The following is a 25,647-nucleotide window of genomic DNA, read 5'->3' as shown; positions in this document are numbered from 1 at the left end:
TCCAGTCCATGGGCTGTAGTTTGGAGAGTCCTGCTTTACAGCATTACATAACTTAAAAAGAACAAGAAAATAATTGTATTGAAGAAGTTCTTAAGCATTTTTAGACTATTCTCCAATGTCATACTAATAGCTACCCTCTGACCTCCTGCTGGGATTCAGAATACCTAGAACACAGAGAAACTATTCTGTTTTTCTCCTGAATGTACATAAAACTGATTTATAGAAGATACATATCCACTCACATGTGAACATTTAAATACACAGAAGGCTATGCATGTCAGCCAGCCATCTGCTCCGTTGGACCATAGTACTGGTTCCACAGCCCAGTCCGTCTAGCACAGCTAATCCTAACCATTCCTTTCAAAAATTGCAAAAGCATGGCTGGCCTCATACAAAGGAAAATGCTCTGAAAAAGCAAGGGGAAAGAAGAAAAACTTACTTTTAAATGAGTTTTGCAGGTGTAACAAGGTCTACAGTAGTATCAGCTACCTGGGACAGCACATTCCAACACATTCTACTCTCACTGCACTTAACTATTTCTGCAGATCTTCCAGTTTGCAAATTATAAATCCTGTCCAAACATTTACACAAAAATGCTAAAATGTCTTTTTTCCCCCCTTCACTTCCCTGTGCAGTTTCTTCTCAGCGTATCTATGATGTCCCTGAGCCAATTCTCTCCTTTCTTCATGTTTAGAAAACAGCTTACGTGGCAGGACATTAACCACAGCCAGCCTGATTCTCAAAAATGTCCAAACTGCAATTTCAAAGACCACTCTTAAAATTCAGAGCCATCCTGCAGTGAACAACTGGCTGGATTCCTTCAAGGGGGTCACCTGGTTTAATGACCAAACCTGACGCTGAGCAGGAGACTCTGGTGCTGTTTTTCCTTTCATGGAATCCCTTACTTTTACTGTACTAACTTGTAGTGGGCTCCTCTGAAGCACACACGTGAAGAACAGTGAAATTACAAACCGCACCTTTGTATTTATCTATCTATATTTATGCTGCCTGCACAGTTATACCAGTTAAACCCACCCTTAATCCGTCAAAGAGGGTAAATTTATGTACTGGTAAAGCAAAAGAGGGTTTGTCTAACTCCATGATTATTAAGTTGCAAGAGTACGTGTCTCTCAACCATTTGCATGGAAATTAGGAGAGCATCAGTGAGTCTGCTTAATCCCTTCCTGACTTCTACTCAGTTGAAGACAGTGATGCACTCTCTGGTCTTAGACACTGATTACTGTCAATTCTCTTTTACTGATTTATCCCCTCAAATATTTATGTACCCTCACAGCTTATTCAGAATATGGCTGTGTGTCAGGTTCTCAGGTTCAGAGCCCGCGGGGCCGGGCTCTGGAGCAAACGTGAGCCCTTGGGCTGCTGACGAGGAGCGACAGCAGCAGGCAAAACCCACCAACCAACACTGGGTAAGCACACCGGCAGGGACTGCAGGCACTGCCCAGCGAACCGGAACACATGGACTGGAATCCCCCGGACTGGAGGACACAGGACTGGAACACACACCGGACTGGAACACACTGGACTGGAGCACACCAGACTGGAACACCCTGGACTGGTCCCCCGGACTGGAGGACACAGGACCGGAACACGGGACTGGAGCACACTGGACTGGTCCAACAGCTTCACCTGTACTTAGCTACTAAGCCCCCCAAGAGTTGAGCTCCTGGGTTCGAGTAGCCGACAGGACTTACTGGATACCGGAAGACATAGGGACCAGGACTGGAAACAGAAGTGCTCCTAACCCTAAACTGATCTACGTGCTCCCAAGCCCTAAACCAGCAGGAGTGTTCCTAACCGTAAACTGACAAAAGGACTTCCTAAGCCCTATACTAAACAGGAGCTCCTAATCCCTGCTCAAGAAAGGGACTTCCTCAGCCCTAGACTAACAGAGCAGGGAACTAAACACAAAGCTAACACAGGTGCTACTAAGCACCAAGCTACAAGCAGAGCTTTACACTAATAAGCTAAACACAGAACTAACCAGCTACCTAAGCACTGCTCTAGCAAGCTAGATACAACTAACAAGGTGCTTCCTAAGCACTACTCTGGCAAGCAACCAGAAGAGCTCCTAGCACTAAAAGGGAAGACAGGGGAGCCACAAGGAAAAAGCAGTGAAGCTAACACATAAGCCAAAAGTGATTCTAAATCACCAAACACCAACAGCAAAGACTGCAATGCTCCCAATAGCACAAACACCAGAAGTACTTCTAACAGCAAACTCTGCAGTGTTCCTAACAACACCAAACCCAGGAGTACTTCTAATAGCAACAGAGCTTCCAAAGCCCTACACATAGCAATGCTTCCAAAACCAAGAGGGAAAAGCAGGGGAACCAAAGGGAAAAGCAGGAAAGCTAAACACATAGACACCAGTGCACACTGCACTAACACTAACCTGGACCTTAGCAAAAGCAAGCAGGGACCCTAGACACAATGTCAGAAGTGCACACTGCACCACCCTACCTAAAGCAAACACAACTGTTGCAAAGGCCCTGAAGGAAACAACACCACTTCCTTATCAAGGCCCTCCCTGATGATGTCACACTCCCTAGACCTAGGCAAAAGCACACTGACCCAGAGAGGCCCAACCCACACCAATGCAAAACCGTGAAACCCTTGAAGCCAGTACACCCAAAGAGAGTTAGAGCAACTCAGGCAACACACAGCTGTAGTAAAGTAAAACAATTAACCCCATGCTGCTGGAAGCTGCCAGCACAGAGAGACAGAGCCAGCTCAGAAAGGACAGAGAAAAGAAACAGAAGCCAGCTAAGAAGCTGACCCCCAGGAAAGAGGTAAGTTTGAGAGGGGTTCAGACCCCAATCATAACACTGTGTCTGGTTTCATGGATCATTGTCTCTTTCCTGTATTGCAGGAGTTTCTCTGGCTACCTGTGATATTTTGTTCAACAAGGTCCTCAACTTAGCTTTTCATTTCTTCCTTTAGGTATTCTAGGGTTACCCCATGTAAGACCTTAAATGTAATGTGCCTAGTTGGCACCTTGGGTCCAGTGGTAAGTACATAAGTAATGCCACACTGGGAAAAGACCAAGAGTCCATCGAGCCCAGCATCCTGTCGACGACAGCGGATAATCCAGGCCAAGGGCACCTGGCAAGCTTCCCAAACGTACAAACATTCTATGTTATTCCTAAGTAGAGGAGTGTGGTAGCCGTGTTAGTCCACTCTTAAGGTTATCAATAGAAATCAAACAAAATAAAACATGGAAAAGAAAATAAGATGATACCTTTTTTATTGGACATAACTTAATACATTTCTTGATTAGCTTTCGAAGGTTGCCCTTCTTCGTCAGATCGGAAATAAGCAAATTTGCTTATTAAATAAGCTAGCACATTTGCTTATTTTCGATCTGACGAAGAAGGGCAACCTTCGAAAGCTAATCAAGAAATGTATTAAGTTATGTCCAATAAAAAAAGGTATCATCTTATTTTCTTTTCCATGTTTTATTTTGTTTGATTTCTATTGATATGTTATTACTGGAATTGTGGATTTTTCCCAAGTCCATTTAGTAGTGGTTTATGGACTTGTCCTTTAGGAAACCATTGAACCCCTTTTTAAACTCTGCTAAGCTAACCACCTTCACCATGTTCTCCGGCAACGAATGCGGCGACCAGAATTGAACACAATACTCAAGGTGCGGTCGCACCATGGAGCGATACAACGGCATTATAACATCCTCACACCTGTTTTCCATACCTTTCCTAATAATACCCCAAATTCTATTAGCTTTCCTAGCCGCAGCAGCACACTGAGCAGAAGGTTTCAGTGTTATTATCGACGACGACACCCAGATCCCTTTCTTGGTCCGTAACTCCTAACATGGAACCTTGCATGACGTAGCTATAATTCGGGTTCTTTTTTCCCCACATGTATCACCTTGCACTTGCTCACATTAAACGTCATCTGCCATTTAGCCGCCCAGTCTCCCAGTCTCGTAAGGTCCTTCTGTAACTGTTCACAATCCTGTCGCGAGTTAACGACTTTGAATAACTTTGTGTCATCAGCAAATTTAATTACCTCGCTAGTTACTCCCATCTCTAAATCATTTATAAATATATTAAAAAGCAGCAGTCCTAGCACAGAACCCTGAGGAACCCCACTAACTACCCTTCTCCATTGTGAATACTGCCCATTTAACCCCACTCTCTGTTTCCTATCCTTCAACCAGTTTTTAATCCACAATAGGACTTTTCCTCCTATCCCATGACCCTCCAATTTCCTCTGTAGCCTTTCATGAGGTATCTTGTCAAACGCCTTTTGAAAATCCAGATACACAATATCAACCGGCTCCCCTTTGTCCACATGTTTGTTTACTCCTTCAAAGAATTGAAGTAAATTGGTCAGGCAAGATTTCCCCCACACACAAGCCGTGCTGAATTGATCTCAGTAATCCATGTCCTTGGATATGCTCTGTAATTTTGTTTTTGATAATAGCCTCTACCATTTTCCCCGGCACCGACGTCAGACTCACCGGTCTATAATTTCCCGTATCTCCCCTGGAACCTTTTTAAAAAATCAGTGTTACATTGGCCACCCTCCAATATTCCGGTACCACGCTCGATTTTACTAATTTACTTATTTTACTAATCCTCCAATAAAGGAATAAAGGCTTCCTGGGACTAGGTTTTCTGCCTCTACCGGTAAAATGTCAACACTCTGAACTCACTCTCCAGACCACTTTAACTATACAAAAAACTGAGATTCAGGAAATTATTAGAAGACTTCTTAATGTGCAGACTTTTGTCTATTTGTAGAAAATTACATTCAAACAACAAACAGATTCAAAAATTAGCATGCTGTAAAACCTATTAAATCTGGAGGAAATAGGTTGTTCTATATACTTGTTTGATGACAACTGTTTTTAACACTATTTTTACATCAATTTGGGTCTCAAGGTTAAGCAAGAAATAGGCATCATAGGATGTAGGGGTGGGTCTATGAATACAGCCATCCTAGCTAAAAGACAGCACAGAAAAAAAAAAAAAAGAAGGGATCTTTGATCCTATGTAAGAGCTTAAAAAGGGGACAGGGATAGATTGTGGAGCCAGCTGTGTGTCTCACTGCACCTGACTTGTCCTGCAGCTCATCCAGTCTCTCTCCTCGCTCGATCACCTTGGTGATGTTCTCCTGCATGACATCTATTACTTCATCAACCTGGCTCTGGACCCTGGGGAAAAATTGATAGTGTGTTTGATCCGCAGTTAGATGTAGTGCTGTAGACCAAACCTCATAAGCAAGTAGCATCATTAGACAATAGAATGCTTGTTTATTTTTAGCTACACAGCTATAGCAACTATACTTTTATCAAAATAATTACTTTATTATTTCTTTAAAAACCTAGAAGCATGCAGTATAAAATCAGTAAACACAACTGTATTAAATAGTATTAAAACTAGTTTCACTACCCAATTCACCTGCCGAGTGATGTCATAAGTGAGGTACATTCTATTTTCTGTCAGTAGAAACTACCGAGACAGAACCAATTTAAAGTCCCCTGCTAAGATAATAGGTAAACCTAGATATTCAGAAAGCTTCTGGGACATCAACTAAAAAAAACTATGATTATACACAATAGGTGCTTACACAATAATTAAAATTAACTTCTGCTTTTGAATCAAGAGGTACAACATTAATACTTCCCCTCTGGATCCTAGATCATATAAAATAGCCATGCCTGCTTTATGTTCACCAAAAGATGAACAAACCACCGACAGCCGAACTTTTCAACTTTTGGTGCTCAGGTTGAACTTCTTGCAAGCTACCATTTATGCATTCTCTCTGTTCAGGGTCTTTTCTTTGGGGAGTCAATTCCAGAAACATTCCAAGAAATACCGTTCTATTAATAACTTATTTTTATATACAGTTAGATAACTGAAAAATTTCCAATTCTGCCTCCACCCGGGTCTGCATACTAGTGATAATAGAAGTTTATCAGGAAAAAAAAAATACTATAAAATATGCCCCTTCCTCCTATCCCACATTCCCACCAACCCAAATCTTCTGCATGACCAATGACAAAACAAGAAAATATCACCATGGGTTTCCCTCCCTCCCCCCCCCCCCCCAAATCACACAGTTTACCCCAACACCTGAGCTCTTCTCCCCCATTTATCCAGTGAATCACCACAAACCACATCTGCCACAACTACAAGATTACCTGACTAGCAAAGCCCCCACTTCATGAAGGTTCCATCAGTTGGCCAGCACATAGTGAACTGAGTTTTCTGTCTTTCAGGAAAAAATTAAAAGCTTCTTTCTTTCCTGCTGTATCATCTTTTTTGGGGGCTTGGCTCATTAGGGCGAGTAATGTGTGGTGTAGTTTCAATAGGGAAATTCCATGCCAGAATGGGGGTAAAGTAGTATTAATTTGTGTGTTTTCTACTGTATTTTTTTTATTACATAGTAACATAGTAGATGACGGCAGAAAAAGACCTGCACGGTCCACCCAGTCTGCCCAACAAGATAAACTCACATGTGCCATTTTTTGTGTATACCTTACCTTGATTTGTACCTGTCTTTTTCAGGGCAAAGACTGTATAAGTCTGCCCAGCACTATCCCCGCCTCCCAACCACCAGCCCCACCTCCCACCACCGGCTCTGGTACAGACCGTATAAGTCTGCCCAGCACTATCCCCACCTCCCAACCACCAGCTCTGCCTCCCACCACCGGCTAAGCTTCTGGGGATCCCTTCCTTCTGAGCAGGATTCCTTTATGTTTATCCCGCGCATGTTTGAATTCCGTTACCGTTTTCCTCTCCACCACCTCCCACGGGAGGGCATTCCAAGCATCCACCACTCTCTCCGTGAAAAAATACTTCCTGACATTTTTCTTGAGTCTGCCCCCCTTCAATCTCATTTCATGTCCTCTAGTTCTACCGCCTTCCCCTCTCCGGAAAAGATTCGTTTGCAGATTAATACCTTTCAAATATTCGAACGTCTGTATCATATCACCCCTGTTTCTCCTTTCCTCCAGGGTATACATGTTCAGGTCAACAAGTCTCTCCTCATACGTCTTGTAACGCAAATCCCATACCATTCTCGTAGCTTTTCTTTGCATCGCTTCCATTTTTTTTAACATCCTTCACAAGATACGGCCTCCAAAACTGAACACAATACTCCAGGTGGGGCCTCACCAACGTCTTATACAGGGGTATTAAAACCTCTTTTCTTCTGCTGGTCACACCTCTCTCTATACAGCCTAGCAATCTTCTAGCTACGGCCACTGCCTTGTCACACTGTTTCGTCGCCTTCAGGTCCTCAGATACTATCACCCCAAGATCCCTCTCCCTGTCCGTACCTACCAGACTCTCACCGCCTAACACATACGTCTCCCGTGGATTTCTACTCCTTAAGTGCATCACTTTGCATTTCTTCGCATTGAATTTTAATTGCCAAACGTTAGACCATTCTTCTAGCTTCCGCAGATCTTTTTTCATGCTTTCCACTCCCTCCAGGGTGTCCACTCTGTTGCAAATCTTGGTGTCATCCACAAAAAGGCAAACTTTACCTTGTAAGCCTTCGGCAATATCACTCACAAATATAGTGAATAGAATCGGCCCAGCACCGATCCCTGAGGCACTCCACTACTCACCTTTCTCTCCTATTTTGATTAGAGTATAAGTTGCTTTGAATGACTGTCATTAAGGTCAAACATACATTTTTATAAATAAAAAACTGCTTCCCCAAGGCTGGTGCTGCAACCCAGGCAGTGGGGTAAACACATACAACTGCTCTGGTATATAAACCTGAGGGCATAAAGATTTACAGAATCTGAAATCAACTGGACACTTTGTGGTCTGATACGTTTTAACTTAATTATTTTGGGTTATACCATCTTTCATTGGTGTGGCAAAAGAACTACAAAGAAAAACTGGCTCAATAGCTTCAGAACAGTGATCCATAGGCATTGGCATTGTTGATTTTCTTAGAGAAAAATCAGAAAAAAAATCCAGGCATAAAACTAGGATCATATCGGTCCACCCTCAAACAATAGTACCAACTGGCAACTCTAAACCAGATGTGTATGGCTGAAGAAGGGATCAGTGGGCTCATCAAAACTCTCTATCACTGCTTCACTGAATTATTATATTTCATATCTCTGAATAATTAAGTTGCTTCAATAACAGGAAATTCAAACACATAAAATAAATAAATCGACCAGATGCAGCTGCAAGAACTCTGCACATGTGGAAGCATGAACTTGGTGTTCCACAGCTCACCCAAACACACTGTGGCCAGAATATAAATTTGAGTTCTCTCTTCAACACTAACTCATGCAAGAATAGCTTCAAAACAACAGTACTGCACAGCCCAAAAAGAAATTACGGCTATTAATTTGCTTAAACTGTTTTTATTGTCAAATGGATAAAAGGCACATCTACTCAGGGGAAATAACAAATCTGTTTCTGCTGCTTAAATGCCAAAGGTCAGACAGCAGCAAGGGAACAATCTAACCCCACCACAGCCTACATCTACTGCCTCAGGGACCACCATCAGCACAAAATGAATTGCCCCTGGCTAAAGTGCCAGAAAACAGAAGGAAGAGAGAGGCTTGGGATCCTGCCCTACAGAGGATCCACATAAGGGCTCAATAACCATCAAAAGGGGCTGATGCAGAAAGCTGTGTTAGACTTCTGCACAAGATTTCCTAACAGACGCATAAAAACAATTGTGCCAATGCAGTAATCAAATACTATGCAAATATGTTATGCGCAAAAAATGTGTGCTAACATGGAACAGTACGCCAGACGTATACACACACAAATCTGCGCTCGAGGAAGCTATATTTTGTGCACAGAAAAAATTGCACCGTCACCTGGAACTGCATATGCACGCTTCCGTGGGTGTGCAGGAATGCTATTAAGTACATATGATTTTGCAATACCAATATTTATGTGCAGAATATCATTCCAACCCCTGCGTGGATGTGCATGCAACTCTTGAACGCCAATACAAATTTTTGCAATACCAAGAATACTGTGTGGCATCTGTCAACAGTCCAGCATTTTACTGTTTGTTCTAGCACGCCTGCTCATAAGCTACTTGATCCATCCTCTTCAACAAAGCCAGAAATCAAGTGCTGAGTCCTGTGTGCTCGCAGAGAAGAAAGGCATAAAACAGTGGTTCCCAAACCTGGTCCTGGAGGCACCCCAGCCAGTAAGGTTTTCAGGATATCCACAATGAATATTCATGAGATAGAATTGCATGAGGTGGAAGCAGTAAATGCAAATCTCTCATATGAAAATTCATTTTGGATATCCCGAAAACCTGACTGGCTGGGGTGCATCCAGGATCAGGTTTGGGAACCACTGGCATAAAATCCACACTAATATTGAACAGAGAAGACTAAGCCAACCTTTTACTCTTCCTCAGACTGGGTGTTAAAACTTCAATGTTAGAAAATCCTCTGCACGCTTCCTTGCATCAACGTTCAACAGATGATACCTTCATCACCATGAGATTTAATAAGCTCTGCACCACTGTGTATCCGATCTTTTAGTGCAGTTAGCTCATACACAAAGCTCATTTTCACGGTATGCACAAAATTCGAGCCCCTGGCCCCAATGGCAGCATGAAGGAGGGCAGACGTTTTGGCTGCACACAAACACAACCATGTGCAATCTGTCCCCATAGGCAAGTGGTTCAAATAAAATCCCAGCTGAGAAAGAACAAATGTCAGAAACTCTTTCTAGAAATCTGAGGTTCACTGAATGCTCCAAGGATAAGGTGTGGGCGATGAGAGCACTGAACGTGAAGAATTGCTACATTTGTCCAATATGTTCCCAACTCTATGACTCTGGACAAAATCACTTGATCACAGTGGGCTTTAATTTGTCCAGTAAGATTAGATTAAATTCTTAATATACCAATTTTTTTGTGGTACAACCTAAGTGGTTTACATATTACATACAGGTACTTTTCTGTCTCTAGTAAGCTCACAATCTAAGTTCTGTACTTGGGGCAATAGTTAAGTGACTTGCCCAGGATCACAAAGAGCCAAAGTGGGAATTGAACCTGGCTCTCCCTGTTCTCAGCCCACTGAATTAACCATTAGGCTACTCTTCCATTCCCCAATCCTTCTCCAAATACCTATACAAATTATGAGATGGATGAGATTCTTGGTCCCAATAATCGAAAGTACAGCTAGGTAGCTAGGTCACTCCTAATAAGTAATATGGTTATGCAGAGATACAGGAGAAGGGTGGGGGCTGCGCTTTAATCTTTAAGACAGATTCTAAATAAATGGGCAAGAAACTACTGTCAGATTTCAAGCACATTGCAGGAGGCATATACCATGCCTGACATTGCAACTGTCCTTTCAATGAGTTATACTCCAACTCCCTATGTGAAAAGGCAATGCCTGATTGAGCCCCCCTTGAGAAGGCAGTATCAATCGGGAAGGCAAATGCCAACACTTCTGGAAAACAGACAGCACTGAGTTTTTCCAAGTTATGCAGGAGGCAGGGATGATTATCATACCAGTAGGCTCAGGAACTCAAAACTCAAGTAAGTAAGGTCTTGGGCCTCCCCAAAGAAAATTCAGACAGTGATGGAGGGTTTGCAAAAATGTAAAGACTTGGAGTCAATTCTGGCCAATTATGCTCCCAAGGCTCCTATGACCATAGGAGCCAACTTTTCAAATTGATTGGGGGTGCTTAATGTTTTTTTTTTTTTTTTTTTACAGGTGGTGCTTTTGTCCCCCTCCCCTCGCCCCCTCTCTCCTCAGAGTTCCAGGCCCCCCTCTCCTCAGAGTTCCAGACCCCAATCCCTCCCTCCTTCCAGCTTCTCCCTCCCTCCGACTCGACCTCTTCTCCCACTCCCACAACAGTCCTTCGCCTGCCCCCTTGCCTTCCTGCATGCCGCCCATAACTTAGAAGTCATCTTACCGGGGTCCCGGCGGCAGCAGTAATGAAAGGCGAGCACGAGCAGGCTCGGTGAGTCGGCGCTAAGTTCAGCCTGCCTTCCCTTCTCGTTGCTCTCAGCTTTGCCTCTGGTCCCACCCTCATTTCCTATTTCCGCAAGGGAGGGACCAGAGGCAGAGCTGAGAGCAACGAGAAGGGAAGGCAGGCTGAACTTAGCGCTGACTCACCGAGCCTGCTCGCCTTTCACTACTGCTGCTACCTGGACCCCGGTAAGATGACTTTTAAGTTATGGGCGGAAGGTGAGGGGCAGGCGAAGGACTGTTGTGGGAGTGGGAAAAGAGGTCGTGCAGCGGGCTGGCTCCTGGAGAACTTCCGGTTCCGGCAGGGAAATATTGGGGGTGCTCGAGCACCCACAGCACCCACGGAGTCGGTGCCAATGCCTATGACAGAAGACAACAGTAGACAAATGAAAGCCATTTCCTGTACAACTTTTAGATTTTATGAAAGTGTGTGTCCGTTTTTATATTTGTTCTCACTTTGGGTTCACTTCCCCCCTTTAGCAAAGGCCAGTGCCCATTTTAGTGGCTGCCCTCTAGATCTCTATCCCTGTTATATCCTTTTAAAGCTGTGGTTTCCAGAATTGAAAAGAGTACTCTAAATGAGGTCTCACCAGAGATTTACACAGCAGCACTATCACTTCTTTTTTTCCCACTGGTCATTCCTCTCCCTATGCACCCATGCATTCTTCTGGCTTTGCCTTTCCCACCTGTTTGGCTACCTTAAGATCATCAGATACAATCATCCCCAGGTCCTGGTCTTCTTTTTGTGCACAGAAGTACTTTACCTCCAATACTCCCTTGAGTTTTTACAGCCCAAATGAATGACCCTTTATTTTTTTAGCATTAAATCTTAGCTGCTGCACTCTAGACCATTCCCTAATGATCTATGGAATGAATGTAGCTATTCCAGCCTCCAGAAGAAATGCAAACAGAATGCTCTCTGCTCTCACAGAGATTAAGTATGGGGAGGAGGAACCTTACGCTACATAATTATCTTTGCAGCTTAAAAAGATATCTGTGGTGAGCAAAGCTGGGTTATATACAGAATGGAGAAGCTCATTGCAATAAAGAGGAAAGCTATGGTGAAGTGTATGAAAGCACCGTGTGATCTTGGGGAAATTCCATTTCATTAGTTCTGTGCTTTGGCGTTTCTTCCTAATTCCCTCCCTCCTCTGCCCCTTTTGTATTTCTTTCCTACTCTTTTCTCCTTTTTCCTTCTACCTCACTCTTTAGGTGGTGTATATGGGGTTATATTTGAAAAGCTTTAGAGGTAGTCTTGTTCGACAGTGTTATGGATTTGAAAAACAGATTATATAACGTTGACTGTCACTTTACGTTGTTCTTACATTCAAAAAAGACCTCCTTTAAAAAATAAAAAGCCCAGTGCCTGACAAGCTATGGATATTGTGTTTTGAACATGTTTCAGGGGCAAGTTGTTTTATAAATCAAAATAAATATTTTGGTTTCATGCAGTTCTCTTTTGTTTAAATATAAATGGGCTATAAGCCCCTAATGCAGACCATTGGTTTTCTTATATTTTGTTCTTGTGATAACTTATACTGTGCCAAAACTGAAAACTCCTATCTCTAGCTGGTCGATAAAGCGAATGCTACATACCTGTAGAAGGTATTCTCCGAGGACAGCAGGCTGATTGTTCTCACTGATGGGTGACGTCCATGGCAGCCCCTCCAATCGGAATCTTCACTAGCAAAATCCTTTGCTAGCCCTCGCGCGCCGATGCGCACCGCGCATGCGCCGCCGTCTTCCCGCCCGAACCGGCTCGTGTTCGTCAGTCCCATATGTAGCAAAACAAAGGCAAGAGAAGACCCAACTCCAAAGGGGAGGCGGGCGGGTTTGTGAGAACAATCAGCCTGCTGTCCTCGGAGAATACCTTCTACAGGTATGTAGCATTCGCTTTCTCCAAGGACAAGCAGGCTGCTTGTTCTCACTGATGGGGTATCCCTAGCCCCCAGGCTCACTCAAAACAACAACCATGGTCAATTGGGCCTCGCAACGGCGAGGACATAACTGAGATTGACCTAACAATTTATCCAACTAACTGAGAGTGCAGCCTGGAACAGAATAAACATGGGCCTAGGGGGGTGGAGTTGGATTCTAAACCCCGAACAGATTCTGAAGCACTGACTGCCCGAACCGACTGTCGCGTCGGGTATCCTGCTGCAGGCAGTAATGAGATGTGAATGTGTGGACAGATGACCACGTCGCAGCTTTGCAAATCTCTTCAATAGTGGCTGACTTCAAGTGTGCTACCGACGCTGCCATGGCTCTAACATTATGAGCCGTGACATGACCCTCAAGAGCCAGCCCAGCCTGGGCGTAAGTGAAGGAAATGCAATCTGCTAGCCAATTGGATATGGTGCGTTTCCCCACAGCCACTCCCCTCCTGTTGGGATCAAAAGAAACAAACAATTGGGCGGACTGTCTGTTGGGCTGTGTCCGCTCCAGATAGAAGGCCAATGCTCTCTTGCAGTCCAATGTGTGCAGCTGACGTTCAGCAGGGCAGGAATGAGGACGGGGAAAGAATGTTGGCAAGACAATTGACTGGTTCAGATGGAACTCCGACACAACCTTTGGCAAGAACTTAGGGTGAGTGCGGAGGACTACTCTGTTATGATGAAATTTGGTGTAAGGGGCCTGGGCTACCAGGGCCTGAAGCTCAGACTCTACGAGCTGAAGTAACTGCCACCAAGAAAATGACCTTCCAGGTCAAGTACTTCAGATGGCAGGAGTTCAGAGGCTCAAAAGGAGGTTTCATCAGCTGGGTACACTGTAGGAGGTTTGACAGGGGGCTTTGACAAAAGCAAACCTCTCATGAAGCGAACAACTAAAGGCTGTCCTGAGATCGGCTTACCTTCCACACGGTAATGGTATGCACTGATTGCACTAAGGTGAACCCTTACAGAATTGGTCTTGAGACCAGACTCAGACAAGTGCAGAAGGTATTCAAGCAGGGTCTGTGTAGGACAAGAGCGAGGATCTAGGGCCTTGCTGTCACACCAGACGGCAAACCTCCTCCATAGAAAGAAGTAGCTCCTCTTAGTGGAATCTTTCCTGGAAGCAAGCAAGATGCGGGAGACACCCTCTGACAGACCCAAAGAGGCAAAGTCTACGCTCTCAACATCCAGGCCGTGAAAGCCAGGGACCGGAGGCTGGGATGCAGAAGCGCCCCTTCGTCCTGTGTGATGAGGGTCGGAAAACACTCCAATCTCCACGGTTCTTTGGAGGACAACTCCAGAAGAAGAGGGAACCAGATCTGACGCGGCCAAAAAGGAGCAATCAGAATCATGGTGCCTCAGTCTTGCTTGAGTTTCAACAAAGTCTTCCCCACCAGAGGTATGGGAGGATAAGCATACAGCAGACCCTCCCCCCCAGTCCAGGAGGAAGGCATCCGATGCCAGTCTGCCGTGGGCCTGAAGCCTGGAACAGAACTGAGGGACTTTGTGGTTGGCTCGAGATGCGAAGAGATCTACCAAGGTGGTGCCCCACACCTGGAAGATCTGCCGCACTACACGGGAATTGAGCGACCACCCGTGAGGTTGCATAATCCTGCTCAACCTGTCGGCCAGACTGTTGTTTACGCCTGCCAGATATGTGGCTTGGAGCACCATGCCGTGACGGCGAGCCCAGAGCCACATGCTGACGGCTTCCTGACACAGGGGGCGAGATCCGGTGCCCCCCTGCTTGTTGATGTAATACATGGCAACCTGGTTGTCTGTCTGAATTTGGATAATTTGTTGGGACAGCCGATCTCTGAAAGCCTTCAGAGCGTTCCAGACCGCTCGCAACTCCAGAAGATTGATCTGCAGATCGCGTTCCTGGAGGGACCAGCATCCCTGGGTGTGAAGCCCATCGACATGAGCTCCCCATCCCAGGAGAGACGCATCCGTGGTCAGCACTTTTTGTGGCTGAGGAATTTGGAAAGGATGTCCCAGAGTCAAATTGGACCAAATCGTCCACCAATACAGCGATTAGAGAAAACTCGTGGACAGGTGGATCACGTCTTCTAGATCCCCAGCAGCCTGAAACCACTGGGAAGCTAGGGTCCATTGGGCAGATCTCATGTGAAGGCAGGCCATGGGAGTCACATGAACTGTGGAGGCCATGTGGCCCAGCAACCTCAACATCTGCCGAGCTGTGATCTGCTGGGACGCTCGCACCCGCGAGACTTGGGACAACAAGTTGTTGGCTCTCGTCTCTGGGAGATAGGCGCGAGCCGTCCGAGAATCCAGCAGAGCTCCTATGAATTCGAGTTTCTGCATTGGGAGAAGGTGGGACTTTGGATAATTGATCACAAACCCCAGTAGCTCCAGGAGGCGAATAGTCATCTGCATGGACTGTAGAGCTCCTGCCTCGGATGTGTTCTTCACCAGCCAATCGTCGAGATATGGGAACACGTGTACCCCCAGTCTGCGAAGTGCCGCTGCTACTACAGCCAAGCACTTCATGAACACTCTGGGCGCAGAGGCGAGCCCAAAGGGTAGCACACAGTACTGGAAGTGACGTGTGCCCAGCTGAAATCGCAGATACTGTCTGTGAGCTGGCAGTATCGGGATGTGTGTGTAGGCGTCCTTCAAGTCCAGAGAGCATAGCCAATCGTTTTCCTGAATCATGGGGAGAAGGGTGCCCAGGGAAAGCATCCTGAACTTTTCTTTGACCAGATATTTGTTCAGGGCCCTTAGGTCTAGGATGGGACGCATCCCCCCTGTTTTCTTTTCCACAAGGAAGTACCTGGAATAGAATCCCAGCCCTTCTTGCCCGGATGGCACGGGCTCGACCGCACTGGCGCTGAGAAGGGCGGAGAGTTCCTCTGCAAGTACCTGCTTGTGCTGGAAGCTGTAAGACTGAGCTCCCGGTGGACAATTTGGAGGTTTGGAGGCCAAACTGAGGGTGTATCCTTGCCGGACTATTTGGAGAACCCACTGATCGGAGGTTATGAGAGGCCACCTTTGGTGAAAGGCTTTCAACCTCCCTCCGACTGGCAGGTCGCCCGGCACTGACACTTGGGTGTCGGCTATGCTCTGCTGGAGCCAGTCAAAAGCTCGTCTCTTGCTTTTGCTGGGGAGCCGAGGGGCCTTACTGAGGCGCACGCTGCTGATGAGAGCGAGCGCGCTGGGGCTTAGCCTGGGCCGCAGGCTGTCGAGGAGGGTTGTACCTACGCTTACCAGAAGAGTAGGGAACAGTCCTCCTTCCCCCCAAAAATCGTCTACCTGTAGAGGTAGAAGCTGAAGGCTGCCGGCGGGAGAACTTGTCAAAAGCGGTATCCCGCTGGTGGAGCTGCTCTACCACCTGCTCGACTTTTTCTCCAAAAATGTTAGCCGCACGGCAAGGCGAGTCCGCAATCCGCTGCTGGAGTCTATTCTCTAGGTCCGAGGCACGCAGCCATGAGAGTCTGCGCATCACCACACCTTGAGCAGCGGCCCTGGACGCAACATCAAAGGTGTCATACACCCCTCTGGCCAGGAATTTTCTGCACGCCTTCAGCTGCCTGACCACCTCCTGAAAAGGCTTGGCTTGCTCAGGGGGGAGCTTATCCACCAAGCCCGCCAACTGCCGCACATTAATCCGCATGTGTATGCTCGTGTAGAGCTGGTAAGACTGAATTTTGGCCACGAGCATAGAGGAATGGTAGGCCTTCCTTCCAAAGGAGTCTAAGGTTCTAGAGTCCTTGCCCGGGGGCGCCGAAGCATGCTCCCTAGAACTCTTAGCCTTCTTTAGGGCCAAATCCACAACTCCAGAGTCATGAGGCAACTGAGTGCGCATCAGCTCTGGGTCCCCATGGATCCGGTACTGGGACTCGATCTTCTTGGGAATGTGGGGATTACTTAATGGCTTGGTCCAGTTCGCCAGCAATGTCTTTTTGAGGACATGATGCATGGGTACTGTGGACGCTTCCTTAGGTGAAGAAGGATAGTCCAGGAGCTCAAACATTTCAGCCCTGGGCTCGTCCTCCACGACCACCGGGAAGGGGATAGCCGTAGACATCTCCCGGACAAAGGAAGCGAAAGACAGACTCTCGGGAGGAGAAAGCTGCCTTTCAGGAGAGGGAGTGTGATCAGAAGGAAGGCCATCAGACTCCTCGTCAGAGAAATATCTGATGTCCTCCTCCTCCTCCCAAGAGGCCTCACCATCGGTATCAGACACAAGTTCACGAACCTGTGTCTGAAGCCGTGCCCGGCTCGACTCTGTGGAACCACGGCCACGGTAGGAGCGTCGAGAGGTAGACTCCCTCGCCCGCACCGGCAAAGCTCCCTCCGCCGATGTGGAGCCTTCCTGGGAGGCTACCGCAGTCGGTACCACAAGCGGTACCGATGTCGGAGACCTCACCCCGGGCAAGGGGCCAGCCGGCGCCTCACTCGACGGTACCGGTGGCGCAAGCACCCCCGGTACCGGAGGGGAAGGGCGCAACAGCTCTCCCAGGATCTCTGGGAGAACGGCCCGGAGACTCTCATGCAGAGCGGCTGTGGAGAAAGACATGGAAGCCGATGCAGGTGTCGATGTCAGAGTCTGTTCCGGGCGTGGAGGCTGTTCCGGGCTGTCCAGAGTGGAGCGCATCGACACCTCTTGAACAGAGGGTGAGCGGTCCTCTCGGTGCCGATGCCTGCTGGGTGCCGACTCCCTTGGCGACCCAGAGCTCTCGGTGCCAACGCGGGAAGGGGACCGGTGTCGATGCTTCTTCGACTTCTTGGGACGAAGCATGTCACCGGAGCTTCCCGGCACCGACGAGGACGTAGAATCCAGCCGTCGCTTCCTCGGGGCCGAGGCCGAAGAAGGTCGGTCTCGGGGGGGCTGTACCGCAGGAGCCCTCAGGGTAGGGGGAGACCCACCCGAAGGCTCACCGCCACCAGCAGGGGAATGGACAGCCCTCACCTGCACTCCAGATGAAGCACCACCGTCCGACAACATCAGCAGACGAGGAAGTCCCGGTACCACCGACGCCGACGCAGCCTTCCAATGTCTCAGCCCCGATGCAGAGGGTAGATGCCTCGATACACTCGATGCAATCGCGGCCGAGGATGAAGGTCTGGACACTGGCGACGTCGACGCACTCGATACTCCCGGTGCCGATGCCGACGAAGAGCCCAAGAACAAAACGTTCCACTGGGCCAATCTCGCTACCCGAGTCCGCTTTTGTAAAAGAGAGCACAGACTACAGGCCTGCGGGCGGTGCCCAGCCCCCAGACACTGAAGACACGACGCGTGTCTATCAGTGAGCGAGATTACCCGGGCGCACTGGGTGCACTTCTTGAAGCCGCTGGGAGACTTCAATGTCATGGGCAGAAAAATCACGCCGGCGAGATCAAAACTCGTAATGGCGAAGATGGCACCACAAAAAGGGGAAGAAAAAACTTCGAACCGAGGCCTCAAAGGGGCCTACCCCGACGACGAAAGAAAACTTCACGGGGCAAAAACTAGAAATACTGGAAGGTGAACAGACCGAAAAGGTCTCCTTTCGGAAGGGAATTTTTTTTTTTTTTTAGCAAAGTCCAAAAAAGACGCGCGAGGTCGACTTTCGGGGCGCGAACGGCGTAAACACAACCGTACCGAGCGCGGACAAAAGAAGACTGACTAACACGAGCCGGTTCGGGCGGGAAGACGCCGAGGGCTAGCAAAGGATTTTGCTAGTGAAGATTCCGATTGGAGGGGCTGCCGTGGACGTCACCCATCAGTGAGAACAAGCAGCCTGCTTGTCCTAGGAGAATAAAAGGAACACTATCCACCCTAAAAAGTTGTTTTGTGGGTGTACATGAAGAATTGTGATACTGAATAAATAAGTGCAACAGGCCACCCTTTTACAGATCCAAATTCCCCAAACTGGAATAACAGTCCAATCCTCTCTAGTATTGCAGAAAATGTGTGGGATAAACATAAAGGAATCCTGATCAGAAGGAATGGATCCTCAGAAGATTAGCAGAGATTGGGTGGTAGTGCTGGTGGTGACAGATAAATTCATATGTGCTACTTGATTTTTATCTTGGGCAGACTGGATGGGCTGTACAGGTCTTTTTCTGCCGTCATCTACTATGTTACTATTTATTTGTTACATTTGTACCCCACATTTTCCCACCTATTTGCAGGCTCAATGTGGCTTACACAGTACCGTAAAGGCGTTTGCCAAGTCCGGTAGAGAACAAATACATGGTTATGTTGTGTTCAAATAAGGTAGGATATAAGAAAAGTCACCCATTGAGCCAAGGACAGTGACCAGTGCAGGTCACAAATACCTGGCAGATCCTAAGAAGGTCTATTTCTCATAACTCATTCCTAGGGATAAAGTGATGGCTCTCCCTCTCCTGCCTACTTGGCTAATGACAAAGACTTTTTGACAAGGAATTTATCCAACCTCCTTTTCAGCCCACTATGTTGCTTTGACCATGAGTAATAGATTCCATAGCTTGTGTTGTGCAACAAAGCCTTTCTACCATTTGTTTTTAATCTGCTAGTTAGTTTTCTTGAATGTCCTCTTGTTTTGTGTTTGAAAGGTTGAACAAGTTTCCATGTTTATTTAATATTTGCTACCCCACCCTATGGAAGCAGTCAGGGTGGTTTACAATCTAATACAGAGAAAAAGAAGGAAGCAATAAAATGACAAATGAAATATAAACAAAGGGACATGACACAGGAAGGGTGGTAGGGGTAGAACTACTATCGTGATAATAAAGGTGGTGGGGTAAAACAACAGGATAGCTTTGCAACAAACAAGTCAACATCATCCTGTCCCTCAAAAGTAGTATTATTGATAGGCATCTGCAAATAATTAAGTTTTAAGTTCAGTTTTAAAATTCAATACTGTAGATTGAAGTTTTAACGAATGAGGGAGATCATTTCAAAAGACGGGGTCCTTGTATGGAAAAGATAGAATCTCTGATGTGTTCATGAGCTAAGATAACTGGAAACGATAAGTTAATTCCGCCCCACTCCAATTTTATGAACTTCCATCTTGCCTCACTTAAATAGGCACCCAAACTATAGGTATGTGATGTAAGATTCCACGTTAGGAGTCACCAACCAGGAAAGGAATCTAGGTGTCATCGTTGATGATACGTTAAAACACTCTGCTCAGTGTGTGGCGGCGGCCAAGAAAGCAAATAGAATGATAAGTATTATTAGGAAAGGAATGGAAAACAAAAAATGAGAACTTTATAATGCCTTTGTATCACTCCATGGTGTGACCGCACTTCATCTAAAAAAAGATATAGTGGAATTAATAAGGTACAGAGAAGGGAGATGAAAATGATAAAAGAGACGGGATGATTTCCAAATGAGGAAAGGCTAAAGCAGCTAGGGCTCTTCAGCTTGGAGAAAAAACGGCTGAAGGGAGATATGATAGAGGTCTATAAAATGAGTGAGTGGAACCGGTAGACGTGAATCACTTGTTTACTTTTCCAAAAATACTAGGACTAGGGGGCATGCAATGAAGCTACAAAGTAGTAAATTTAAAAGAAACTGGAGAAAATATTTCTTCACTCAACGTGTAATTAAACTCTGGAATTCATTGCCATATAATGTGGCAAAAAGCAGTTAGCTTAGCAGGGTTTAAAAAAGGTTTGGATAACTTCCTAAAAGTCTATTAGCCATTATTAAGATGGACTTGGGGAAAATCCCACTGCTTATTTCTAGGATATGCAGCATAAAATGTACTGTACTGTTTTAGGATCTTGCCAGGTACTTGTAACCTGGATTGGCCACTATTGGAAATAGGATGCTGGGCTTGATGGACCTTCGGTCTGTCCCAGTATGGCAACGCTTATGTTCATCATATACCCCCTCAGTCGTTTCTTTTCCAAGTCAAAGAACCCTAACTTGTTTAGCCTAATATCACTTCCCTGACAAAGATAAAGCTGTGAATAGAGATCAGCATGCAGGTTATAAAACAAGGATCCACTACACTTAAATTAGCACTCAAGGCAATGTGGGATAAGCACCAAAACCCCTTATTTGCAAGGAAAAGGAGGAAGGTCAGATCAAAGGTATTGTACCAGGAAGACTACCTGACCTTCACCATCCTTATCTGCCATCATATAGCAAATTTCAGAGTAATCAGAACGATGTGACGAACAGCGCTTAAGGGCTCAGTACAAGCACATCTGCAAGACTATGGCAGTTTCATCCATGCTATATTTCTTCATAATCTGCATGAGTGCTACAGCTTACTTAAAAATACCAAGGTAGTGGTGTAAATTCAAAGGAAGAAAAGGAACCACTTATAACTGCTCCTTTGTTGGGAGAAGGGAGGAAAAGGCAATCTTACAGCTGGCACAGGGCACTGAGCCCCTGATCAATCTATAATCTGATCAGCTGTGTAAGAACCTTAGAGAGCTGAGAATTCTAAACCAATGACATGCACAATCACAAACAAAACTATAAAAATCATCATCTTTCTCCAAGAAAAATCTTCATACACTGATCACAAAAATAATCATCATGAAGGAATCCAAAGTGGTATAAAATAAACCACAGCCTTCTGTAGGTTTCAACTTTGATTACTAGTCCAAAAGTGTACCTTTTTTGAAAATATTTTGTACAAATTGAAATGAATACATACATCTCTCTACTGCCGTAATTCACTGGATGGGATTATGCTGGATTTTGCTGTGATGGTGTTATGCCCAAAGATAAGCAAAATCATGTCTGTCTTAAATAAATCAAGAAATACCTGGAGGATTTTCTTCCAAAGCTATTGTAAGCATCTAACATGTAAATAGATTCAATAAGCAATATATACAAACCTAAGCCACTTTCTAAAGACAAGTCACGAATGTCACAACTTTAGAGGTTGCTCTACAATGGAATAGTCTAGAATGGTGTAAAGGCTTATTGCAAAGCTGTTTGAACTTCTTCAGAATCCCAGGAACATTAACTGGTGGTGGGAGGTGGGGCTAGTGGTTGGGAGGCGGGGCTAGTGCTGGGCACACTTCTACGGTCTGTGCCCTGAAAATGACAGATACAAATCAAGGTCAGGTATACATATAAAGTAGCACATATGAGTTTATCTTGTTGGGCAGACTGGATGGACCATACAGGTCTTTCTCTGCCGTCATCTACTGTTACTATGTAAAACAGAATGAAGGTAACGCTTACTATTTAAAAGCATGATGTCTGGCAACTTGATGTACTTTCTTATATGCTGTGTTTTTTCCATTCTTTCTTGCTGAAACTATTTGCGCTATGAAGGGGGGTACTCAGCATCTGCATACTTGATAAACATATGATGGAATCACTTGAGGGCATACCCCCTGAAGAGTTCTGTTGGTGTCACAAACGGTTGGGGTCTCATAGTTCAACAATTTTGTTTATATATGAGATATACCCTGCATTTTTAGTGTTAATACTTTGATATATTGTGTGGTTTGGGCGGAGGTCTTATGCTTGCCTTGCACTTCCTCTGGTGACATCCCATCCCCTTTAGGTGGGGAGTCTTAGAATACTGAGGAGGATTCAGGGAGGGGGGAAGGGGCAGAGGGTGGGGATTTGAGGGTGGGTTGAGAGGGTTGAAGGAGTGAGATTAAGGTTTTTTGTTTGGGACAGGAGTAAGGGGCAGTTTGAATGGGGGGAGCGGTTTCTGGTGTGTGAATGTCTTAAATGACTAGTATTCTCTTTGGTGCTTATGAACACTAGAGGGCTGAATAGTCCACGAAAGCGGCAGCTCTTGTTCCGGGAGCTACTCTACCTTGGGGCGGATGTGGCCCTAGTGCAGGAGACTCATTTAAAGCCAGTTCATAAGAACGTGTGTCATTGCCGTAAATATCCTCACTTGTATTTTGCTTCAAACACTGATAACATCAAGACCCGAAAAGTTATGGTAGCATTTAATAACTCCAAACCATGGCAAATTTTGAGGGTAGTCAAAGATAGAGGGGGGCCGATATATATTAGTGTATGGTCCCAATGCAGACCATGGGGAAAACTTCTCCAACTTGGCTCAATTGCTGTTGAAACATGGGGAGGGGTCTGTGTGGTAGGGGGAGATTTTAATCTCACAGTTCATCCACAGTTGGATAACTCTGCTCAGGAGGTTCATTATGCGCAGCGAGATAGAAGGCGGTTGCATGCATTTATGGCGCACTGGCAATTAATAGATCTTTGGCGTCAAGATAAGCCTACTTTGCGAGCGTACTCATACTTCTCCTCAGTGCACAATTCCTCCTCCTGGATAGATTTTTGGTTGGGGGCCTGCTCGATTTCGCAACAAGTTTGTAACCACCAAATAATACCTTATATTTGGTCAGACCATGTCCAGTTTTACTGAAACTGAGTCTCCCTGGGGTAGGCCGCACTACCTGGCAGTGGCGACTAGACGATACACTGCTTGCGGATATGGCACATCTCTCCCAATTAGAGGGTCAGATTAAAAATTATATACAGGTCAATGATATGGGGGAGGTCTCACCGGGTATCCTCTGGGATGGTTTTAAGGCTGTCATGCGGGGTCATCTTATTACTTTGAGAGCTCATGTAAGGAAGATGCGTACGTCCGAGGAAGATAATTTAAAGAAGACATTAGCTAAGGCTGAGGAACAACTTCACAATCAGAGGTCGCAAGCCACTCTCTCTCTTTCAGATCAGATACATAAAATTCGCACTGAGCTCTATGACTTGCAACTGATGGATGTTTCTGAGCAATTACAGAGGGCTTGGCAGTCCCACCTTGAGTTTGGTAACAAAGCAAGTAGACTCTTAGCTCATAAGTTTAAACAACAGAGCACTAGGACACACATAACCACTCTTAGGGATAGTAGCAGAAAGCGTCACTCAAATCCTGATAGCCTGCAATCCCTGTTACGACAATTCTATGAAACTCTCTATGCATCAGACACTGATCCAGCTGTTGATGATATAGCTGCATACTTAGATGGGGTGGATTTAGCTAGACTGTCAGAAGGAGCCAGCCAAGCCCTATCTCAACCTATAGCTTTGGACAAAATAAATCAAACAATTCGAGATTTGGCTCCGCATAAGGCTCCAGGACCAGATGGTTTAACTAATAAATTTTATAAATTATTCACTCCGATGCTTTTGCAGGTGTTTAACTCCTTTGGAGAAGGACATCCACTGCCAGAGACTTGGAACCTAGCTACGATAACGGTCATTCCCTAACCGCAGGTATGTGGGTCCTATAGGCCTATTTCGCTTCTAGGAGTTGATTATAAGATCTTCACAAAATTTTTAGCTTCACGCCTGCAGCGGTACCTCCCCTCGTTGGTTCATGAAGACCAAGTGGGATTTATCCATGGATGGCAAACATTTTACAATATTCGTAGAGCCCTTCACCTGATCTATGGAGCTCAAGCTAATGAAACGCCTTTATGCTTGTTGCCCTTAAGACGCAGAAAAAGCGTTCGATTGGGTGAGTTGGCCCTATCTTTTTGCTGTTGTGGCGAAATTTGGGATTAGAGGCCATTTTCTACAATGGCTTTGGTTGATTTATGCTGCTCCTTATGCGGCGGTTCGGGTCAATGGCCAGAGCTCGCATCCTTTCTCTTTGTTTAGAGGTAGACATTAAGGTTGTGCTTTGTTCTCCCTACTATTTGCTCTATCAGTTGAACCTATAGCTGCTAGGATACAGGCGCATCCTGATATTAGAGGTCTGTTATGGAAACATGGAATCTCGGATTTTACTTTTTGCAGATGACATTCTGCTTACTCTGATAGATCCACTGATCTCTTTTCTGGCAATTTTGAATTTGCTACAAGAATATGGAGCATTATCAGGGTTCAAAATTAATCGAAATAAATCTGAAGCCTTAGATATCAATTTAACTGATCAACAGCTGACTGTGTTACAATCCGGCTACCCTTTTCAGTGGGCGGCAAAATCTATCCGCTATATGGGGATTTGCCTTCCTCGTGCCCTTGATTTGGTGTACGAGACCAATTTTCCAGTCAAAGGTGTGAGAATTGTTCTTGGATTTAGATTGGTGGGAGGGGCTGACGGTTTCATGGATTGGGCAGGTCAATGGGATTAAAATGATCGTACTCCCAAAGCTATTATATGTATTTATGCCACCGCCTATCTCTTTTGCCAGATAAATTTTTTGGGGGCCTGCAGTGTCGGGTTTTCTCTTTCATCTGGAAGAGGAGGCTCCCACGGGTGCGTCGGGCACTGATGTATCAAACACGCTTGCAAGGAGGAATGGGGGTCCCTTCTCTTTTCTCATCTATTACCAAGCGGCCCATCTTCGAATATTAGCAGACTGGCTCCAGGGAACAGGGAAAGTTTGGAAACAACTTGAACAGGGGTGGGTAGGTCAATATCCATTAAAAGCAATACCGTGGCTGCCATCTCGACATCTTAAAGAACTTGTTTGAGGGTCACCCCTTCTGCTTCGATGGCCTTTGGTTGTTTGGAGTGCAATAAGAGAAAAGTTTTTTTCCTGGCTGACTGTATTTCTTGCACGTTTATCCGCTTTGCGCCTCACTTTGGCCCAGGGGCTTTGGATGCTAGGTATCATTCTTGGGAGAACCTGGGCCTTTGTGTGGTAGGTCAGGTATGAGAGGAGGGGGAGATTATATCATTTGCTGAATTATGTGAAGAATATGGCATCACTCCTGTACATGTTTTTCACTATTATCAACTTCGAGACTTTATTGTGCGAAGGGCAAAAGGGGATTTAAGTTTGGTGGAGACCTGTCTTGAGAAGGCACTGGCTGGGGGGGGGGGGGGAAGGGGGGTT

General features: G+C 45.8%; 1 protein-coding gene across 4 annotated transcripts in view; it reads right to left on the bottom strand.

Annotated features, from left to right (window-relative positions):
• VAMP4 (vesicle associated membrane protein 4) overlaps nucleotides 1–25,647 on the bottom strand; it is a 104,331-nt gene that overhangs the window by 16,475 nt on the left and 62,209 nt on the right. For all 4 annotated transcript variants that reach the window (XM_030206695.1, XM_030206697.1, XM_030206694.1 and 1 more), the window contains exon 5: nucleotides 5,100–5,200. In XM_030206695.1, the coding sequence (XP_030062555.1) occupies nucleotides 5,100–5,200 (101 nt within the window). The remainder of the gene's footprint in view (nucleotides 1–5,099; nucleotides 5,201–25,647) is intronic.

This window comes from Microcaecilia unicolor, chromosome 6 (genome assembly GCF_901765095.1).
Source record: "Microcaecilia unicolor chromosome 6, aMicUni1.1, whole genome shotgun sequence".
Lineage (NCBI taxonomy): Eukaryota > Metazoa > Chordata > Amphibia > Gymnophiona > Siphonopidae > Microcaecilia > Microcaecilia unicolor.
The sequence above is the reverse complement of the archived record's forward strand: the minus strand, read 5'-3'. Positions and strand labels throughout refer to the sequence as shown.